The following is a 22665-nucleotide window of genomic DNA, read 5'->3' on the forward strand; positions in this document are numbered from 1 at the left end:
TATATTTGCCGTAATACATTAATGTTTAGGGTAGCCTGAAATAAATATTCGTCAGTGCAATAATCTACTTGTATGTCTGATTTTGCTGAAAATCCGGACAATGCGATTAAATTCCAACCTAGTAGAACAAAATACCAGCTCCTTTATTTATGAATGGTAGGAAATTATGAAAGAGCGTTCTGATTGGTTACCATGAACCAACTTACGATTCGCCGTATTCAGTTCCCATTGTTCATCGTAAGAGTTGTTATCAATATCGGCACGCAATGCAACAGCTGTGGACACTGTAAGTGAACTTTTACCAAATTCAAATAAGCATTCTGTTTTACTTTTACCAAATTCAAATAAGCATTCTGTTTTACTTTTCAATGTGAAGATGGGTGAGAGCAGAATTTTCAATTTCTTTATGGCCATTTTCATAAATAATTTATAAAAAAGAAATCTTGTAAGAAGTATCGTGGATTTCTCTGCAACAGACTGAAATATATTTAAGCAATATGCTTCCCATTATTCCTAATGTTTTGCTTTAATTATTTCTATCTTTTCTGATTAAATTAAATGAATAATGAGTAGCAGTTGGCAAGTTTCTATTTGAATACATTTTAATTTTTACAGGAGTTTAAATTCCTTGACCTGACGGACATAGATGAAGATGAACGGAAACATTTACACCAAGTGCTTTACAGTGCAGATCCAAGCCTACAATTACCCTGGGATACTCCAGAATATGAATGTCATACTGACAACACACCACAGCATTATGGTATGCAACCACGAAATTTAAAATAGTGTTCATCAATTTTGATCATTACAGATTATTTCATTAAGATTTATTTGCACGTATAAGATGTAGACACTTAGTGAAAGGAGAGGATTTAAGGCTTGTGCATACTTCCTTTGTAAAATCTGATATTGCCCTTGTGATAAGTCATCACAGGATTTCACCTATTTGATGGTATTACTGTTGGTCATTAGTGGGATTATGTTAAAATATTGTCATAGGTGAGGAGCCAAACCTTGAGTATTGCCACCATGTGAAGAACATTAGTGCAGGAGTGAAGAGTATAAAAGTTCAATCTGCCAAGCCATCTGTTGCCAGGCTGTGAGTTATGCCATAAGGTGTGCTGAGACAGTACATTGCTATCCATGAGAAAGACAAAGCTGCAGGCATATGTTGCACCTAGCGCGCAGTTTTAAGCTGGCAATAATTTTTATTACTTGTCTTTGGGTTTTTATCATTTACTGTAAAACAGTTGTCAGTTTTGTACATTCAAATTTTGAAATTAAGATAGATAATAGTATGAAATTTTTATATAGCAGATTTAAAACACTAAACAAGGAGTTGTAAGTCGCAGTCAGTACACAATTTCTTAATAATACTATTTTTTAGACATTATGCCTCTTGGTATTATTGTATGATGTGTGTGGCTGGGTTATCAGAGGGATATGATACCACAGGTCTGATTTGGGATTATTATCTTGAAAGTGACTATTACTGTTGTGGAGCAAATGAAATAGAGAAAGTCATTGGTGGTATAGTGTAAATAAAAATACAGTGATGAACAATAGTAGCAATAATATACACACATGTCATTGTGTACCTACAACTTCTTCTATTTCAGTTCACTCATAAAATAAAGGATTGAGACTTTCCACAGAATGAAACAAAATTTGTATTCACATGTCATAGAAATTTGTCACTTGTAACAACCAACTGGTGATAGTAGCTGGGAAATGAAATCATTGTCTTTGGGAAACTAGTCTCTGATTTCTGTGCCAATTCTTTCCTCCTAATACCTGTGCCACTTCAAGACAGCTGTGCTTTAGCCTTTCAGTGAAGACCAAACACTGTCATCTGGGGGGGGGGGAGAATCTGTATAGTCGCAAATTTTTGTACAGTGGTAGAGGGAGTGTTACAAACAATGTACTAAAAACACTGACTGGTGGGGTGTGAGCATGCGAGTGGGTGGGAGAAGGGGGGCTTGTAAAGGTCACTTTTAGGTTTTTCTTCAATATTTCAAAAACCTCAGCTTCTAGTGAAAATGTTTTCCAATAAAAAATTGAACTGCATTAAATTTCCAGTATAAAAGTTCCTATTCATTTTTACTCCAGGACTAATAGTTTCCATGATGCCGGAGATAGAAAAATCTCAGATTATTAAAAATAGTGTTCCAATGGTATAAAAACTGATATTTGTCGAATGAAGTGGGTAAGACCAAATATTGAATGTGTGTACTGCATGTGAGTGCAGTAGAACTGTATTACGGGATAAATTGTATTCTGTGGATGTAATATGGTGGAAGGAGGGGTTGGCTGTTTGAAGCATGAGAAAAAAATAAGTGTGGTGCACTTCCGTACTTCATAGATCTGCAAAATGAAAAGCGAGCAGTGGCAATCTTCCAGTCTCTCCACTGCACTAAGTTGCAATGAAGCAGTTACAGGGTATTTCACAAAGTTATACTGAACGTTCCGCAGGTGACAGCATGGTGACAGCATGGTCCCAGTGGTCTCTTCTGAAGTAAAGAATTACTGCAAGATGGAGAGATATGAACGAAAAATGTTTCTTTCTGTGAATGTGCTGTGGAAGGAAAATAGGCTAAGAAACAAGGGGAGGGATACTACCTGCAATACGTAGTTTGCTCTATGACTGACAGGGAGTCCTTTTCGGGAGCAAAGCCATTATTCATTGTTGAGCAGTTTGAGGACAGGTTTGGGGAAATATCAGCAATTTTGAAAAAGGTCAAGGAGATGGTGTGTTAATGTGTTTTGAAATCCTATGTTCCCCCTCACATGTAGTGCTTCAAATGCATGAGATTTTTGCACTTGTTTCCACATTCTGATGCCACTCCTGTCTGGTGGGAACTGTTGATGTAAGTTGCACACGAATTCACCTTGTGCTGTCCACCTGCTCTTATGATCTGTATGGAGCACCATTTATCCTGTTCACCAGACATCACAGTCTTCCAAAGAGAAAAGAAAATGCGAGAAATACAAAATGCTTAACCGATTCGTGTATCAGAAGCCCAAGAAGAAATAAGATGGATTACATCCTGTACATACAATGACAGTCTTTGCTACGGTTACAGGTACATCATCATCATCATCATCCTCTCTGGCGACATTACCCTCACCCTCATGCCTTCTGTGATGGGTCTTTGGGATCATTCTATTAAACACCCCCCCCACCCCCCACCCCTCCCCCGGTGGCTAGGGGCCCCCCTCCCACTTTCGAAGTGATGACTCACCAACTAATGGAGATGTTGATCCCCAACACCCAGCTGGTGAAACAATGCCCTCCTCCCGGCTCTCACCAGGAAGGGGTCCTTTGGGATGTTCCCCTCCCAGGATTTTGCTAATCTGCAACCAGATACAGGCCAGCTGGTGAAGGAGCCACAGGTTGCTGGTGGTAGGGTTTCACATTCCTCCTCTGTCCCTGAAACTATGGAGACAAACCCTTGCAAACATTGCAGTTATCCAAGGAGAAGAGGGACAAAAAGGAGAACTCAAAGACAAAGGAGGTTCCGGTGGTCTGCTATGTCCCCAGAACGTGCCTGTACCTACTCTGGAGCAGTGACGAGTTCATGGTGGCCCCTGTGGCACTAACCCCCCCCCCCCCCCAAACAACCTGCTTCAGAACCAATGTATATTGATGCCTATCCTCGCAGTCGTTGGCAGCAGGTGACCCTGGGGCATGATGTGTCTCCTTGGTCCCTTCACACTCCCACAGGATGCGGGTGGTGTGATCCTCCTGTGGAACTGTAGCAGTTTTTTCCATCACCTGTCTGATGTCTCCTATGCGTTTCCCCTTCTTTTTGTATTGCCCTCCAGGAAACTTGGTTTCCAGCACTGCAAACTGCCTACGCTCCACAGCTATTGGGACTATTTTAAGAGTTGAAGTGACTATGACAGTGCATTGTTCAGAGTTTGTTCATGTTCTGGACTTTGTCTATAGCATACACGCACTGCTAAGTAGAATTTTGGAGGCTGTAGCTGTTCATCTGAGAAGGCTTTTGGATTCCACTGTCTGTAATGTATATTTCCCTCCTGATGGTGAAATGTCTGACTGTGCTGCCACTCCCAAATAACATCACCCCATCCTTCCTCATTTTGGGTGACTTCAATGCCCACAACCGTTTGTGGGGCAGAACGACGACCGCTTGCCACGATATAGCTATTGAAACTTGACTCGCAGAGCTTGATCTTTTGATTACCTGTGTCCCCAGACACACTTCAGTGTGGCATACACATCATATTTGGCCATTGATCTTTCCATTTGCAGCCTTGGTCATCTCCCATCCATTGGCGATTCCATAATGACCTGTGTGACAGTGATCTTTTCAGGTTGTCCATATCTTCCCCAGCATCACTTGCCTGGGTGTCAACCCAGATGGGCTTTCAACTATGCTGAAGTCTTTTCCTCTGCCGTCACCTTAGCACTGTGCCATGTGGTGGTTTCAATGCACCTGTCTAGAGCTGCCGGGAGCAGAATTTGCGATTCCCTACTCCTTGGGATCCCCCTTCCCCGTCGGAAGACAGTATGAAACTTCCTGGCAGATTAAAACTGTGTGCCGGACCGAGACTCGAACTCGGGACCTTTTCCTTTCGCGGGCAAGTGCTCTACCACTGAGCTACCCTAGCACGACTCGCACCCCGTCCTCACCACTTTACTTCTGCCAGTACCTCGTCTCCTACCTTCCAAACTTTACAGAAGCTCGTTTCGCAGGAGAGCTTCTGTAAAGTTTGGAAGGTAGGAGATGAGGTACTGGCAGAAGTAAAGCGGTGAGGACGGGGCGTGAGTCGTGCTAGAGTAGCTCAGTGGTAGAGCACTTGCCCGCGAAAGGCAAAGGTCCCGAGTTCTAGTCTCGGTCTGGCACACAGTTTTAATCTGCCAGGAAGTTTCATATCAGTGCACACTCCGCTGCAGAGTGAAAATCTCATTCTGGGAAGACAGTATGTTGGTGGACTTCAGAGATTGCTGTGGTTGTAGAGATTGCAGATGCGTTTTTCAACACCGTAAATGACATCCATTGATGGAACACCTCATTGCCTTCAGACGGCTCCGTGCCCATGTCCGCCACCTAATAAACGATCGAAACGAGAATTCTGAAACCAGTATGTTGCTACCATTGACTGTGTACCACCTCCTTTGCAGATCTACGGACACCAGCTCCCCCCCCCCCCCCCACCCCCCCCCCCCCCCCACCCCCACCCAGGTGTACTTGTACCTGGTATCTCTGTGAATGGTATTGTCTGCATTGATCCAGATACTGTTGCTGAACATTATGCTCTGCATTGTGCTTGAGCCTCTGAATCTCAGAACTGTCAGCTTGAATTTCATGTCCCCAAACAATGGGAGGAACGAATTCATTTACTTTTCATGAAACATCACCAGGAGTCTTATAAAGCTCCATTCAGTGAGTGGGAATTAGTCAGTGCCCTAGCCCTTTGCCTTAACATGGCTGCAGGGCCAGATTGCTCCTCAGCTAGATTGCCTCCTCAGCCCATTGCTGGTGTGTCAACACCATGTCATTGCCATTTTTGACTGTATCGGAAGCAAGGGTGAGCTCCCATCTTAGTGACGAGAAAGCATGTTCGTCCCAGTACTGAAACCAGGTAAACACCCTCTTGAGATGGAGATTTGTTGCCCATCACTGATCTTCTCTGCTAGTTACTCTAGCATATTGTGAGCCAATGGCTATGTTGACACCTTGAGTCTTGGGGTCTTTTGACTGCATCCCAGTGTGGCTTTCACCATGACCATTTCACCGCTGCTGACAGTTTGGTCTGCCTGGAGTCTGCTAACCAGTCAGCTTTTGCATGGTGTAAACACCCAATAGCTGTCTTCTTTGAATTGTAAAAGGTGTACGACACCACATGGCATCGTCACTTCTTTGTTGCTGTGCACGAGTGGGATCCCTGGGCGTAACTTCGTATTTTTTCTTGGAAAGCGCTGTAGCACTGTAATTCCCAGGTTCAATGGTGCTCTTCCTACAGCAAGGCCCGCATACAAGAGAATGGGGTACTGCAGTGCTCTGTATTGAGTGCACCCCTTTTTCTAGTGGCTATCAAAATGTCTAGCTGCAACTGTGAGGTCTACAGTGTCACCATCTCCTTATGCCGACTATCATTGTTCTTGTATTTACTGTTGCTCCTCCATTGTGGGTTTTGCTGAATGTTGACTGCAGGGTGCCATACAAAAGGTAATGTGCTGGGCTGTCAATGTTTTCCATTTTTCAGCTGCCAAGACCTGTGTCATGCAATTCTGATGTATTTCCTATCCACTATTGACAACCAGTTGCTGAATGTGGTGTTAACATGGCACCCCCATCTTCACCAACGTCAGCAAATGTGCTGGTCACTCTTTAATACTCTTTGCTGCCCGGTAACACCAGCTGAGGCACAGACAGCTCTACACTTTGGTGGCCTTACAAAACTCTGCTCCTGTCTCATATCGATTAAGGGAGTCTGCCATATGGCTCAGCATTGCAGATGCTGGATTTGATACCCATTGTTGGGCCCAGCTTGCAACAGGTGCATTTCAGACCATGCTGTGAACAGCCAAATCATGGAAGCTGGAAGTCGCTCCACTTCATGTCAGTTGCCAGCTGCAGCTCAACTATGCAGTACACTTTCAATGCTTCCCTGCTTACGTTTTTACTGGTGGGCCAATCCACCTCCCACAGCAGCGGCCCAGGACTGGACTCACCATCACATTTCACATACAGTTGTCCGTTCTGAGCTCCAACTTCCCCCACTGTCAGCACTTGTCAAGGAGCAGTTGTGTGTATACCCCGTATTATGAACACTGTTCTTGGATGTGTTTTGACGTATCATTGGACTAAAAAACTGTTGACCCCAAGGTTTTGCGCCACCTGGTCCTGGCCATCCTTGATGCATTTTGAGAAATGGTATACGCTGATGGCTGTACTGTTTATGGACAAACTGGTTTTGCCTACTCACATGCTAGGTGCAGTGACCTACACTCCCTGCTGAACAGATGTGGTGTATTCATTGCAGAATTGGTGCCCATCACTGGACGTGTCAGTCATGACCGTTCTTGTACTAGCGAGACATCCTTAATTTATAAATTATAGAGCACAGCAATCAGTCGCCCTTCTCTCTCTCTCTCTCTCTCTCTCTCTCTCTCTCTCTCTCTCTCTCTCTCTCTCTCTTTTTACGCAAATCCAGAAATCCAGATTTTGACTAGTGCCTAGCCATTATCAATGCGCTATTTTCTAATCTCTATGCATGTTAGTTCCCTGTTGTTCGGGTGTCACAGTTCTTTGAATATTCAAACCACCTAATTTTTGTTTGCCACTTCCTATCCTACCGGTAGCTCTAGTTCAGGTTGACTCCATTCTCAGCTATCCGCAGACCCAGGAGAATGGTATTCCACCGGGTTCCATATTAAGTATCCTTTTCCTCTTTGCTATTGGTAGATTTGTGGCCTCTGTCAGACTGTTGTTCACCCCTGCTCTGTATTTCAATGACTTCTGTATCTGGGCTATTTCCCACTCTGGCCTGTGTGGAGTGACAGCTCCATTCTGCCATCCTACACAGAATCTTATGCAGTTTTCAATTCTCTCCCTTGAAATGTGCATTTATGTCGCCAAAGTATGAATCACCTCGATCCAGAGCTCTACCTCAACACCCAGTGCCTGACTTGGTCCCCCAGTTCTGTTACTTGAGTCTTCTGTTTGGTAGTAAGCTTACTTTGTTGCCCAATATGTGCCTTCTGAAGCTTGGCTGTTTCCAATAACTCAGCTTCCCTGCCCACACTTCTTGGGGTGCTGATCATTTGAGTTTTTTTTTCCACCTTTTTCACATCTTAGTTCTGTCCTGCTTGGACTAAGGTTGTCTAGCTGATGGCTCTGCTGTTGCTCCCCTTGGGCATGGTCGACCATAGTGGTATCTGTTAAGGTCACCAGTGCCTTTCGCACTATCCCTGTGAATAGTCTTCTGGTTGACACTGGCACCCCCCCCCCCCCCCCCCTCCCCCCTCTTTTCATTTGGTGGTCCCAGCTCCTGGTTTCCTGTGCCATTGCTATCCGCTCTTTCCCTGCTCCTCTTTTTGGGGCCCTCACCTGCCCACTGCCTTCCCTTAGCTGCGTTGGGCTCCACTTCGATCTCTCTATCAGATTGTCCATCTTCCCTCTTTGTTCTGTCCCCATGTTCTGCCAGGTTTACCAGTGCTCCACAGCATTTTTATTTGCCACCATTCAGCTGACATACATTTTTACTCCTCCTTTTTCTCCATTTTTTGCATTATATAGAGGTTTAATTGGCATATTTTTATGTGTATTGTTCTGATTTTATTGATTCTCCTCACCTTGGATGAGATGTGTTGTAGCCCCCTTGATCTGTTTTTGTGAATGAGTCAATGACTTCATTTCTAAGCTATTCTGTGTTCAACCAATCTTCCTGTCCTAATGAGATGCAAGGACAACTGGTCCTGCAGCTAGCATCTGCATCCTCCTGTATAATTTCTGTGTCTCAATCGTCAGAGATCACACACCTGCTGTCCCAAAACTACTGTTTCACTTTCTCTCCCATCACTCTCTCACCTCCAATCTTCCCTCCAGATGTTACAGTGAGCTTTATAGTAAGCAAGTTTGAAATAAGTAAAGACCTGAAAAATTTACATAAATGTTAATTATAGATTCTAATTCTGCTCAAAAAGTGAAACTACAAAATTATCTTGTAATAGCTATTTCATATCAAATTGTATCCAAATGAACTGTTTTATCAGATATAGATTGAAACAAGCTTTTTCTATGCATACAAATATTTTTAAATTGACAAGTTTTCCATCAGTGGTATTGTACATCATGTGGTGCATCCAAGTTTGGAAAGGGATTGTGCGTAAGAATATGTTTGCAAAATAAAAAGTAACTAAACACAACAGCCTATCAGTGTGGTCCAGTATCTGTTACCACACCAGTTATGGGTGGTTGAAAGGTTTGTGTAATAGTCGGCATAGAACAATGAAATGCCTACATTTCTCTGCTAGCTAAAGTTCAAAAGTTGGTATAATGTGGACACTTAAACATGGCAGTTTTGTGTGGCGGGTGTTTTGAACTGTGGTTGTGTTAAATACTGGTAGAGGGCGGGCCTGAACTACCTCATTTACAACACTTTGCAGTGACATGGTACCTGTTACTGAATGCGTTGTGTAGTGGATTGCTCGTTGTTTTCATTTATAATTTTGAAATGAGTGAAAAGACCAATCCTGGCTCATCACAGAGTTAGATTACAGTCCTCTTGAAACCAGAAGGGCGTGCTCCCTGTGACCATATGTTAGTTATGGTTTCCCAGAAACACATAACATGGCTGGAGGGTGGCTGCCATGCAAGAGTGTTTCTCTGCACCACTCCTTGCTCTTCCAGTGGTCATAATTTTAGTTTGTTTGCACTTGTGGCTGTTTTCTAGTTTATATCGTGTGCACTTTGCGCTGAAGTGACCAGGAAACGAAACCTCACAGCGGAATTCGACCATGCCGAAAGTCTTCCTGTGTGCAAATAGTTACTTTTCATACTACTTCTACTAGTAAATATCTTGTCTGTAGTGTTGTGAGGTATGGACCGTGTGGCTATGAATGCCCACGAAAGGTCACAATCAATATTTCAGGTTTCCTAGTTAACGAATTAAGTGGGAAACAAAAATGTCGAGTAACCCCTAGAAGCGCTCTGTTCATGAGCAGGAAAATGCTGGGGCTTCTGAACAGAAACAATTTGTTGAGAGCTTAACTAGAGCTACAAGAAAGGAAAAAAAAGCAAAAACCATTTCAGAAAAATACTGCAAAAGTTTTTGCAAAACCAAACTTTCCTGTCAGAGTTATCAATCACTTTTTAAAAAAATAGTCATTTTCTCAAATCACTGAGGTTCGTCTTCAGGCACATAGGGTGACAACTTTTTAAATTTGTATGTTTAATCATTAAAAAAATTATTTGCATGATTTGCCAAAAATAGATGACCCACATTGTTTGCCAGCAAGAGGATTCCTTTCAATCCTCCATGTGAAGATATTTTCACTTACTGTCCTGCTGACAGATACAATGCATCTCCTTGTCTGGTTTTAGGCATATTTGTGCCCTTCTGTTGGCATTTAATGCAATTCACCAGTCAAGGCGACTTTATTCAATTCTTTAAGCATTTAGTGACTTCCAGTACATATGCTTATGCATGTACCCTGTTACATGTGGCAAGGAGCTGGTAATTGTAGATTATATGGATGCTCAGTTGTTATTGTCATTGTTCAACATTAAAATTAATGAGTGACTGGTTGCATAGTGGTTTGACTTCCTGCTGAAATGATCCAGTTATTGACAGTGATGTCAGTCATGTCAGTCTATTGTCCAGGCAGATGAGACACATGAGAGGATTCTACTGAATTGAGATACTTCCTCCACACTTGATGCGGCATGTGTAAAGACCAGTGCCTGCGTGATCTTGAAGATAGGTTGTACTGGTCATTGACAGCTCACAATCTGACTCCAGTCAAATGATGTGCTTTGAGCATTGTGTACTTGAATGTCACACTGGTGGTCAGTATTGGGGCCACCAGCAACCCCATATCGTGATGCCGAACTAGTCCATTCAGTGTGCTGACAGGAGGGCTTGTTCTCCAAAATAGTAGGTGTATCTGATTAAGTTGTTCAGCGTTGTATAAACTTGTAACAAGCTGTGGGCATGCCAGTCTGTTCTGGTAATGGAAGTAAACATCATGACAAGTCTTTTGTGTTGGCGATTTCCGCGACAGCTCTATATAAATTACAGTGGTTCAAAAGAAAAATGTCTTTTCCATGTTGCGCATTAAGTTTTCTTTGTTTGTCTTGTGCGCCAAGACATATTTTCCCTTAATTACAAGGTATCTTCTGTGGGGTGTCGTGAAATATCATACAATTTTTTCATTTGTACATACAGGTTTATAGAAAGAAATGACACTGTTGTTGTTGTGGTCTTCAGTCCTGAGACTGGTTTGATGCAGCTCTCCATGCTACTCTATCCTGTGCAAGCTTCTTCGTCTCCCAGTACCTACTGCAACCTACATTCTTCTGAATCTGCTTAGTGTATTGATCTCTTGGTCTACCTCTACGATTTTTACCCTCCACACTGCCCTCCAATGCTAAATTTGTGATCCCTTGATGCCTCAAAACATGTCCTACCAACCGATCCCTTCTTCTAGTCAAGTTGTGCCACAAACTTCTCTTCTCCCCAATCCTATTCAATACCTCCTCATTAGTTACGTGATCTACCCACCTTATCTTCAGCATTCTTCTGTAGCACCACATTTCGAAAGCTTCTATTCTCTTCTTGTCCAAACTGGTTATCGTCCATGTTTCACTTCCATACATGGCTACACTCCATACAAATACTTTCAGAAACGACTTCCTGACACTTAAATCTATACTCGATGTTAACAAATTTCTCTTCTTCAGAAACGATTTCCTTCCAATTGCCAATCTACATTTTATATCCTCTCTACTTCGACCATCATCAGTTATTTTACTCCCCAAATAGCAAAACTCGTTTACTACTTTAAGTGTCTCATTTCCTAATCTAATTCCCTCAGCATCACCCGATTTAATTTGATTACATTCCATTATCCTCGTTTTGCTTTTGTTGATGTTCATCTTATATCCTCCTTTCAAGACACTGTCCATTCCGTTCAACTGCTCTTCCAAGTCCTTTGCTGTCTTACAGAATTACAATGTCATCGGCGAACCTCAAAGTTTTTATTTCCTCTCCATGGATTTTAATACCTACTCCGAATTTTTCTTTTGTTTCCTTTACTGCTTGCTCAATATACAGATTGAATAACATCGGGGAGAGGCTACAACCCCGTCTCACTCCTTTCCCAACCACTGCTTCCCTTTCATGCCCCTCGACTCTTATAACTGCCATCTGGTTTCTGTACAAATTGACACTAAACACACACAAATGTCGCTTAAATTGCTATACGTTGAAAACAGTGACAAAAAGGAAAGTTCAACTTTCAACCAGTTTGCCACGAGAGAGAAAACTGTTTGGCTTAGAAATAATGAATTAGATGCTGATCTGTAAGTGCACTGTCCACTTTATTGTAAAAATCTCAGTGAACTAGTTTAGATCTATAACCTATAAGTGCAAAAGATAACCGATATGTGCAAACAAAAAAATTGTGTGATATTTCAGGATACACACTGAAGATGCCTTGTAATTAAGGTGAAACCCGCCTAGGTACACAAGATAAGTAAAAAAAGTTAATGTGCAGCATGCAAAAGGTGCTTTTCTTTTGAACACATGCTGAATTTTCAGTTGTGACTCTCAAGATTAATACTACGAGTATCTTGAGGATATAGTAAAACACTGGGCCACATACTTGCTGAAGGGACATAAACATCTCACAAATTCATATGGCAGCTTTCTTGTTTGAAGATCGCCCTAAGCAGTGCTGTCAACAATGGTATGTTTGACTGCCTGCAGAATGTCAAAAGCATAACAGCATGCTTTAAATGTAGGTTGTATGAATACATGAGTAACGTGTAAGTACATACATCGTCTCCAAATGGTGTGACACCCAACAAGAAACTATCATTTGGTACTGATTTTCTGGGACAGCCTTTTTAAAAAAAGAGAATTTGTCCCTCAGTGCTACACGCTTCCAGTCTCTGTAGACAACTTCTACAAATACATAATTGTAATCAAGTCTTGACTGTATCTATTCTCAGTTAGGAGCAAGTTCATTTATGTGCTTTGGTAGGATTTGGGAGAAGTGGATAAAATCCACCAGAAAATTGAAACTGATGTGTGGCCTTTGAGATGTAGTCAGGTGACTCAAAATACAGCATACTGCCTATTTGTCTAGTGTCTATGTTTGAGTCTGACCCCCAATAACCAATTATCACTTATAATCAGTGTATAGTATACTGTGTGTTTCCATATCAGTATGAAAGTATAAAGTAGTGGGATAATTTGAGATGGAATACCAATATTAACTAGTGTAGATTGTTACCACTTAGAGTGTGGACATGTACATTTACAAGTTGAATAAGCTAGCCCTTCAGATGAAGGAAATAGGAGAAAGTGCGCATGCCTGCCTTCAATCTCTCCAACAAAAAGTTCTCTCTCTCTCTCTCTCTCTCTCTCTCTCTCTGTGTGTGTGTGTGTGTGTGTGTGTGTGTGTGTGTGTGTGTGTGTGTGTGTGTGTCACATGAGAAAGGAATTTGTCTAGTAACTTACCCAGCTGCGCTACTTTTAAATGTGTGTTACTTCCATGCAACACCTTCTGTATATGGCGAGTAGCAATATATTCTGATTTATGTTGTTACAATATAAAGTAGAATTGTTCACTCAGGTGCAAAAAAGTTACAGGGAGAAGAAATGTAATACTCTAGGATAGAACCCTTACTGAAATATCTGAGATCCCTTTATTTCCACTCTTGTCGTCACATGCTGTGCATGGATGTACTTACGATCCTTAATGCTTTTTGTGTACAATTCATATAGTATGTTGTTTATGGTGATGAATGAGTTACATATTTATGTGTTACATACTTAGATTTATCCTTTTGCTCATGTGTGTTGTATGACTGATTTAGGAAGTAAATAAATATCACCTTAATTACCTGACTATTACACTATTTTTCCACATTTAATAATTCTTGTCTTTATTGATTGCATCCAGCTGTGGCTTCTATTCCTCACCCCACTCTACAGGGTGTCTTTCTCCCCCAACCACTCTTTACTTCTGGTCCGGCCACACTTGGTGTGCCAACACTGCCACTGGTGCCGGTAACAGGTAACTTGCCAGTAATGCTACGTTCCTGAATGGTACCTTGATTTGGCTTTCTAGGGATTTTTTGTGAGAGGGGTTTGAGTGTCTGGGGCTAGTGGTTTGTTATTTGATGCCTCAAACTTCCCATTGCATGTAACATTCTTAAGGTGTGTGTGTGTGTGTGTGTGTGTGTGTGTGTGTGTGTGTGTGTGTGTGTGTGTGTGTGTGTGTGTTGTTTTCGTTTCTTCAGTCTTCTTTCTTATCACTGTTTAAAGAATGGAACTTGATAGTAGAAACTGATAATATAGGCATTGATAAATTCCCTCTTAAAGATTGTATATCAGCTTTTCTTATGAATATTTGCCACAGGTACTAGAACTTCTGTTTGCTTGTTCCAGCTTTTCTGGATATTTCGTTTTGTGTTTGTTCTTCCGTAGTAAACTAGAAACTTATTTTAATCTGCTTAAACATTTTGGATAGTTGCATGATGATTTGAACTAGTAATTGCACGTAAATTTGCAATACAGTCGGCACTTTGAAATTCACTGCTCTATCATGCATTCTCGTAAGTACTATAGAGAATATGTAGTGTTTCTAAAAAGCTTATGGGTTGAATTTAGCAAAATCAGTATTGAAGTAATACTGTTTGTTCTGCTAAAACATTCCTTGTGTGTGAAGTGTTCTCTACTGGTGAATTTGATGGCTTCTTTTCATTTGTTCTGTAGTCTTCCTTGCATGTTATTTATTTTTACTCAGAAAAAAGTGCAGAGTTTCTTTTTGAAGAAATGGTGCCACCAGAATTGTGATATGCAGTACCCCAAAAAATATGCAGTACCTCACAAGTAACGGACATGGATAGCAAAGAATGAACTATGTTTTCTGTACATCTGTTAAGTTGTATTATAATGAAAATACGAGAAACATGGCCATCATGGTTATTATGAATAAAGTTTGATATGATTGCATTTCATTATTATTTGTGATCAAAAATAGAAACATTTAATTTTTAGGCTTCTGTATTTTGTACTCATTAATCTCACATATGATTTCTCTCTCCGTATTTTTTCCCCTAAAATTATTGCTGGTGTGTGTGTGTGTGTGCGCGCGTGCGTGCGCTAGTCAGTTCAGATGTACAAAGGGAGAGGTGTGTCTTGATTGCAGGTAGATGGAGCAGGCAAGTAGTTTTGGCAGGAGATAATTGGGATGTATGAATATATCCATCTCATGGTAGTGTTATCCGCCCCGATAGCTGAGTGGTCAGCGTGACAGATTGCCGTCCTATGAGCCCGGGTTCGATTCCCGGCTGGGTCGGGGATTTTCCGTGCTCAGGGACTGGGTGTTGTGTTGTCTTTGTCATCATTTCATCTGGCGTCGAATGTAATAAGACATGCACCAAGGTGGCTGGACCTGCCCCGCAAGAGGCCTCCCGGCCATTGACACCAAACGCTCATTTCCATTTCCATGGTAGTATTATATTGATTGTTGAGATGTCAGGTCATAAATGGATGAGGAAAATTAGCTGAAAATAGGCGATATTGATCAGTGAGAATTTTATATGCAATAAGTATATCTCCCACTTTAATTAAATCTCCATTAATATCAACCTAATTCACATACTTGACAAAATTATTTAATTGGATTGGTAAAAACTGTACTCACCAGGCAGAAGCAGAACACACACACAAAATACTGTTGTAATTGACAAGGTTTTGGAGCCAGTGGCTCCTTCGTCAGGCAGAAGGGTTGAAGGGGAAGGAAGAAGGGTGAAGGAAAAGGACTGAAGAGGTCTAGGAAAGGGGTAGATTTCGGGAAAGTCACCCAGAATCGCGGGTCAGGAGAGACTTGCTGATGGGACGAGGACGGACCTGGCTCCGAAAGCTTGCCAAATATGGCAATGTTTGTGTGTGTGTTCTGCTGCTGGTGCTTGGTGAGTAAATTCTTTATCTATCCAATTAAATAATTCATGAATATAATAGAGGGAAACATTCCACATGGGAAAAATATATCTAAAAACAAAGATGATGTGACTTACCAAACGAAAGCACTGGCACGTTGATAGACACACAAACAAACACAAATATACACACAAAATTCTAGCTTTCGCAACCAACGGTTGCTTCGTCAGGAAAGGGGGAGGGAGAGGGAAAGATGAAAGGATGTGGGTTTTAAAGGAGAGGGTAAGGAGTCATTCCAATCCTGAGAGCGGAAAGACTTACCTTAGGGGGAAAAAAGGACGGGTATACACTCGCTCGCGCGCGCACACTCGCTCGCGCGCGCACACTCGCTCGCGCGCGCACGCGCGCGCGCACACACACACACACACACACACACACACACACACACACACACACACATACAGACACAAGCAGACATATTAAAAGGCCTTTTAATATGTCTGCTTGTGTGTGTGTGTGTGTGTGTGTGTGTGTGTTGTGTGTGTGTGTGTGTGTGTGTGTGTGTGTGTGTGTGTGTGCGTGCGCGCGCGCGCGCATGCGCGTGTGTATACCCGTCCTTTTTTCCCCCTAAGGTAAGTCTTTCCGCTCCCGGGATTGGAATGACTCCTTACCCTCTCCTTTAAAACCCACATCCTTTCGTCTTTCCCTCTCCTTCCCTCTTTCCTGACGAAGCAACCGTTGGTTGCGAAAGCTAGAATTTTGTGTGTATATTTGTGTTTGTTTGTGTGTCTATCGACGTGCCAGCGCTTTCGTTTGGTAAGTCACATCATCTTTGTTTTTAGATGTTGTTGTTGTTGTTGTTGTTGTTGTGGTCTTCAGTCCTGAGACTGGTTTGATGCAGCTCTCCATGCTACTCTATCCTGTGCAAGCTTCTTCATCTCCCAGTACCTACTGCAACCTACATCCTTCTGAATCTGCTTAGTGTATTCATCTCTTGGTCTCCCTCTACGATTTTTACCCTCCATGCTGCCCTCCAATGCTAAATTTGTGAGCCCTTGATGCCTCAAAACATGTCCTACCAACCGATCCCTTCTTCTAGTCAAACTGTGCCACAAACTTCTCTTCTCCCCAATCCTATTCAATACCTCTTCATTAGTTACGTGATCTACCCACCTTATCTTCAGCATTCTTCTGTAGCACCACATTTCGAAAGCTTCTATTCTCTTCTTGTCCAAACTGGTTATCGTCCATGTTTCACTTCCATACATGGCTACACTCCATACAAATACTTTCAGAAACGACTTCCTGACACTTAAATCTATATTCGATGTTAACAAATTTCTCTTCTTCAGAAACGATTTCCTTGCCATTGCCAGTCTACATTTTATATCCTCTCAGCTTCGACCATCATCAGTTATTTTACTCCCCAAATAGCAAAACTCCTTTACTACTTTAAGTGTCTCATTTCCTAATCTAATTCCCTCAGCATCACCCGATTTAATTTGACTACATTCCATTATCCTCATTTTGCCTTTGTTGATGTTCATCTTATATCCTCCTTTCAAGACACTGTCCATTCCGTTCAACTGCTCTTCCAAGTCCTTTGCTGTCTCTGACAGAATTACAATGTCATCGGCGAACCTCAAAGTTTTTATTTCTTCTCCATGGATTTTAATACCTACTCCAAATTTTTCTTTTGTTTCCTTTACTGCTTGCTCAATATACAGATAGAATAACATCGGGGAGAGGCTACAACCCTGTCTCACTCCTTTCCCAACCACTGCTTCCCTTTCATGCCCCTCGACTCTTATAACTGCCATCTGATTTCTGTACAAATTGTAAATAGCCTTTCGCTCCCTGTATTTCATCCCTGCCACCTTCAGAATTTGAAAGAGAGTATTCCAGTTAACATTGTCAAAAGCTTTCTCTAAGTCTACAAATCCTAGAAACGTAGGTTTGCCTTTTCTTAATCTTTCTTCTAAGATAAGTCGTAAGGTTAGTATTGCCTCACGTGTTCCAACATTTCTACGGAATCCAAACTGATCTTCCCCGAGGTCCGTTTCTACCAGTTTTTCCATTCGTCTGTAAAGAATTCGCGTTAGTATTTTTGCAGCTGTGACTTATTAAACTGATAGTTCGGTAATTTTCACATCTGTCAACACCTGCTTTCTTTGGGATTGGAATTATTATATTCTTCTTGAAGTCTGAGGGTATTTCACCTGTCTCATACATCTTGCTCGCCAGATGGTAGAGTTTTGTCATGACTGGCTCTCCCAAGGCCGTCAGTAGTTCTAATGGAATGTTGTCTACACCCGGGGCCTTGTTTCGACTCAGGTCTTTCAGTGCTCTGTCAAACTCTTCACGCAGTATCTTATCTCCCATTTCGTCTTCATCTACATCCTCTTCCATTTCCATAATATTGTCCTCAAGTACATCGCCCTTGTATAAACTCTCTATATACTCCTTCCACCTTTCTGCCTTCCCTTCTTTGCTTAGAACTGGGTTTCCATCTGAGCTCTTGATATTCATACAAGTGGTTCTCTTCTCTCCAAAGGTCTCTTTAATTTTCCTGTAGGCAGTATCTATCTTACCCCTAGTGAGACAAGCCTCTACATCCTTACATTTGTCCTCTAGCCATCCCTGCTTAGCCATTTTGCACTTCCTGTCGATTTCATTTTTGAGACGTTTGTATTCCTTTTTGCCTGCTTCATTTACTGCATTTTTATATTTTCTCCTTTCATCAATTAAATTCAATATTTCTTCTGTTACCCAAGGATTTCTATTAGCCCTCGCCTTTTTACCTATTTGATCCTCTGCTGCCTTCACTACTTCATCCCTCAAAGCTACCCATTCTTCTTCTACTGTATTTCTTTCCCCCATTCCTGTCAATTGTTCCCTTATGCTCTCCCTGAAACTCTGTACAATCTCTGGTTCTTTCAGTTTATCCAGGTCCCATCTCCTTAAATTCCCACCTTTTTGCAGTTTCTTCAGTTTTAATCTACAGGTCATAACCAATAGATTGTGGTCAGTCCACATCTGCCCCTGGAAATGTCTTACAATTTAAAACCTGGTTCCTAAATCTCTGTCTTACCATTATATAATCTATCTGATACCTACTAGTATCTCCAGGGTTCTTCCAGGTATACAACCTTCTTTTATGATTCTTGAACCAAGTGTTAGCTATGATTAAGTTATGCTCTGTGCAAAATTCTACAAGGCGGCTTCCTCTTTCATTTCTTCCCCCCAATCCGTATTCACCTACTATGTTTCCTTCTCTCCCTTTTCCTACTGACGAATTCCAGTCACCCATGACTATTAAATTTTCGTTTCCCTCCAATACCTGAATAATTTCTTTTATCTCATCATACATTTCATCAATTTCTTCATCTGCAGAGCTAGTTGGCATATAAACTTGTACTACTGTAGTAGGCATGGGCTTTGTGTCTATCTTGGCCACAATAATGCGTTCACTATGCTGTTTGTAGTAGCTAACCCGCACTCCTATTTTTTTTTTATTCATTATTAAACCTACTCCTGCATTACCCCTATTTGATTTTGTATTTATAACCCTGTAATCACCTGACCAAAAGTCTTGTTCCTCCTGCCACCGAACTTCACTAATTCCCACTATATCTAACTTTAACCTATCCATTTCCCTTTTTAAATTTTCTAACCTACCTGCCCGATTAAGGGATCTGACATTCCACGCTCCGATCCGTAGAACGCCAGTTTTCTTTCTCCTGTTTTTAGATACAATTAAATAATTCACATACTTTTGAATACGACTTGGATTAAAACTTCAATTCATCATTAATCCAAGTTGTTTGAGATGTTTAGTTACATATATTGTTATTAATAATTGATTTATTTATCTTATTAACCTTCCCATTGCCACCAATTTCAGTATGGAGAGAAAAAAACACAGGAGAAAAAAATGCAGATTTAATGGGGGGGGGGGGGGGGGGGGGGGGGGAATTACATGGTGCTTATAGGAATCAAATACCGCTCCTAAATCTCAAGTTTATTGATTTATTGGATAATGTTTCTGGATCACATATATGATGATTAAGAATGCTCAGTTATGTATTGATTTTTTTCATTTGTGAGCCTTTCATAGCAGGTGGTATACAGATGACTTGTTACACACGAGTCAGATTTGTTTGACATGCCTGAGCCTCTCCCTTGTGTCCCAATAGTAGCCACGCAACCAAAATTCAGTTCTATTATCGTCCAGTCTCCCTTGGCAGCAAAATAGTATTCACTCTGAAAAGCTTTCCATATGCCAAGATTTGTGTTGCTGGGAATTGTAGGGGTTAGCTCTAGTCCATCTGCACTAACTGCTAGTGTCAAGGCAGTTCTGTTTTTTGTTTTCAGTTGTTCTCAGTGAGATACTGCCATAATACTATGCACATCCCAATAAACGGGTATCTAGTTGGCATTGCCAACCTGGTGTAGAGGATAAGAGTGCCACTTCTGCATTTGTATTACGTGCCTGATCTCTCAAAAGAAGAACTACAGTGAACTACAAACATAAAATGACAATCGATAACTAAACCCACAGCAACTGGAATACCAACAAGCAAAGTGAAAACTCTACAAACTTACACAGCAACCTAACACAAGTCATACATATTACGAATCATTTTGCGTCTCATCACTCTGTAGCTTCTGATAAGACACTTCAGCTTGCAACCTTTCATTTTTATGACAAAATTAATGTAGATTATCAAAATTTTGTGTGCTAGTTATAATGAATTCCAAAGTATAACTTCTTTCACAATTATGTAGCATTTTAATTGATATGGTCTCTGCGTCTGCCCCTTAAAAATGAAACAGTGAACCATTTATCATCCTTACGTTTCTAGCACATCGTCAGAGTTACACTCCCATGATCAACAATCTGTGGTAACTGAAGTAATTAATGTTAAGGTTAGTATGCATTCCACAATCTGACAAAATGATACATCCTTGATTTTCTTCTATTTGAAAACAAATTTATTTAGTCAGCTATGAGAGATCTACAGTTTATTGTGGATGTGAACAACTTAATCCTTTCAATGCTACAGACTTGCTGTCTGCAGTCCGTGCTGAGGCACCTTTTGTTACAGCAGTATTGGTCACCAAATGCTGGTGCCAGTGCTGAGCGATAGTGTTCTGGTTAATATGAGATAATTCTCATCTGATCTTACAAAACTGTTAGGTGAGAAAATTTGAGTTGTGCCCATCTTACAAGGGAACCTCCCCATCGCACCCCCCTCAGATTTAGTTATAAGTTGGCACAGTGGATAGGCCTTGAAAAACTGAACACAGATCAATTGAGAAAACAGGAAGAAGTTGTGTGGAACTGTGAAAAAATTAGCAAAATATACAAACTGAGTAGTTCATGGAAAGATAGGCAACATCAAGGACACTGGGGACGCAGGACCACAGTGGTCTCGTGGTGACGTGAGCAGCTGCGGAACGAAAGGTCCTTGGTTCAAGTCTTCCATAGAGTAAAACGTTTAATTTTTTATTTTCAGTTTATGTGACAAACTCTTATGTTTTCATCACTTTTTTGGGAGTGATTATCACATCCACAAGAAAAGCTAAATCGGGCAAGGTAGAAGAATCTTTTTACCCATTCGCCAAGTGTACAAGTTAGGTGGGTCGACAACATATTCCTGTCATGTGATGCACATGCCGTCACCATTGTCGTATAGAATATATCAGATGTGTTTTCCTGTGGAGGAATCGGTTGACCTATGACCTTGCGATCAAATGTTTTCTGTTCCCATTGGAAAGGCACGTCCTTTCGTCTACTAATCGCACAGTTTTGCGACGCGGTCGCAAAACACACACACTAAACTTATTACAGTGAACAGAGGGGTCAGTGAACGAACGGACAGATAATAACTACGCAAAAATAAAGTAAGTAAAATTTTCACTCGAGGGAAGACTTGAACCAAGGACCTCTCGTTCCGCAGCTGCTCATGCTACCACGGGACCACGGCGCTCCTGAGCTCACATTGTCATGATGTTGCCTATGTGGCCATGGAGTACTCAGTTTGTATATTTTGCTTATTTTTTTCGTAGTTCCACACAACTTCTTTGTGTTTTCTCAATTGATCTGTGTTCAGTTTATCAAGGCCTATCCACTGTGCCAACTTATAACTAAATCTGAGGGGGGTGCGATGGGGAGGTTCCCTTGTTAGTGAGAGAGACCTTCACTCAATAAAGAACTGAACTTATTTCCGTTATCCATCATACTGTGCAACGTCAAATTAAGTAAAACATTGCATTAAATTTTGCAGAGGTAAGAACCTACTCTGTAAACTTTTGCATGTGGTTGGTTTCAGCTCATACATTGCAGCGAATGAAATGTTAATAAGATATGGAAATTTTATTTAATATGAGAGAAGAACAGTGTCTCATCTCATTCTCGAGTTATTGGGTTTTATATCTGGGAGAACACCTGCAGAGGTCCTCTGCAATTTAGGAAAACCCAAGAGGCATGCATATACATGTCCACGGCACCTGGGGAATGGCATAGAACAACATTTATACATGCCAGTGGAAGATTTAAGAATTTCCATGTAGGCAATGTACTACTGGATTTCCTTGAATGCTAGAAAAAATTTCTAAACCAGGGAAAATGTTAAACATGTGCTTTTATTTGATGCTTAAAGTATTAAGTTATAGAATAACATAACAAAAAGAATAGATGCCTTAAACTGAGTTGAGAGTGTAGTTTAGCCATTTCTGTTAACTGAACTTTTAACACATTCTGCAAACAGCAACCATAATCTCCAAAAGCTGTGAAGTTATTAGTTATGTGCCATTATATATTCTACTATCAACTAATCAGATTTTTAAATGATGTAATTATAGCTTTATAATCATTCAAATAGAAGCAGATTAGTAAGATTTCTGTCTTGTATAATTTTAATTGACATAATTACCCGCCAAAGGTTGCACAATGACCAAACATAGGCTAACCCAGAATTTGTTATTCTCTATCATGTTTTATTTTTGGTG

The 22665-nt window shown here is 41.2% G+C and overlaps 1 protein-coding gene across 3 annotated transcripts in view; it reads left to right on the forward strand.

The window, feature by feature from the left end:
* LOC124789923 (ubiquitin carboxyl-terminal hydrolase 10-like) overlaps positions 1-22665 on the forward strand; it is a 138502-nt gene that overhangs the window by 26564 nt on the left and 89273 nt on the right. For 2 of the 3 annotated variants that reach the window (XM_047257445.1, XM_047257444.1), the window contains exons 2-3: positions 616-763; positions 13667-13780. In XM_047257445.1, coding sequence (XP_047113401.1) covers positions 616-763; positions 13667-13780 — 262 coding nt within the window. The remainder of the gene's footprint in view (positions 1-615; positions 764-13666; positions 13781-22665) is intronic. The other variant, XM_047257446.1, reaches the window with a different exon arrangement.

The sequence above is a fragment of the Schistocerca piceifrons genome, chromosome 3 (assembly GCF_021461385.2).
Source record: "Schistocerca piceifrons isolate TAMUIC-IGC-003096 chromosome 3, iqSchPice1.1, whole genome shotgun sequence".
NCBI lineage: Eukaryota > Metazoa > Arthropoda > Insecta > Orthoptera > Acrididae > Schistocerca > Schistocerca piceifrons.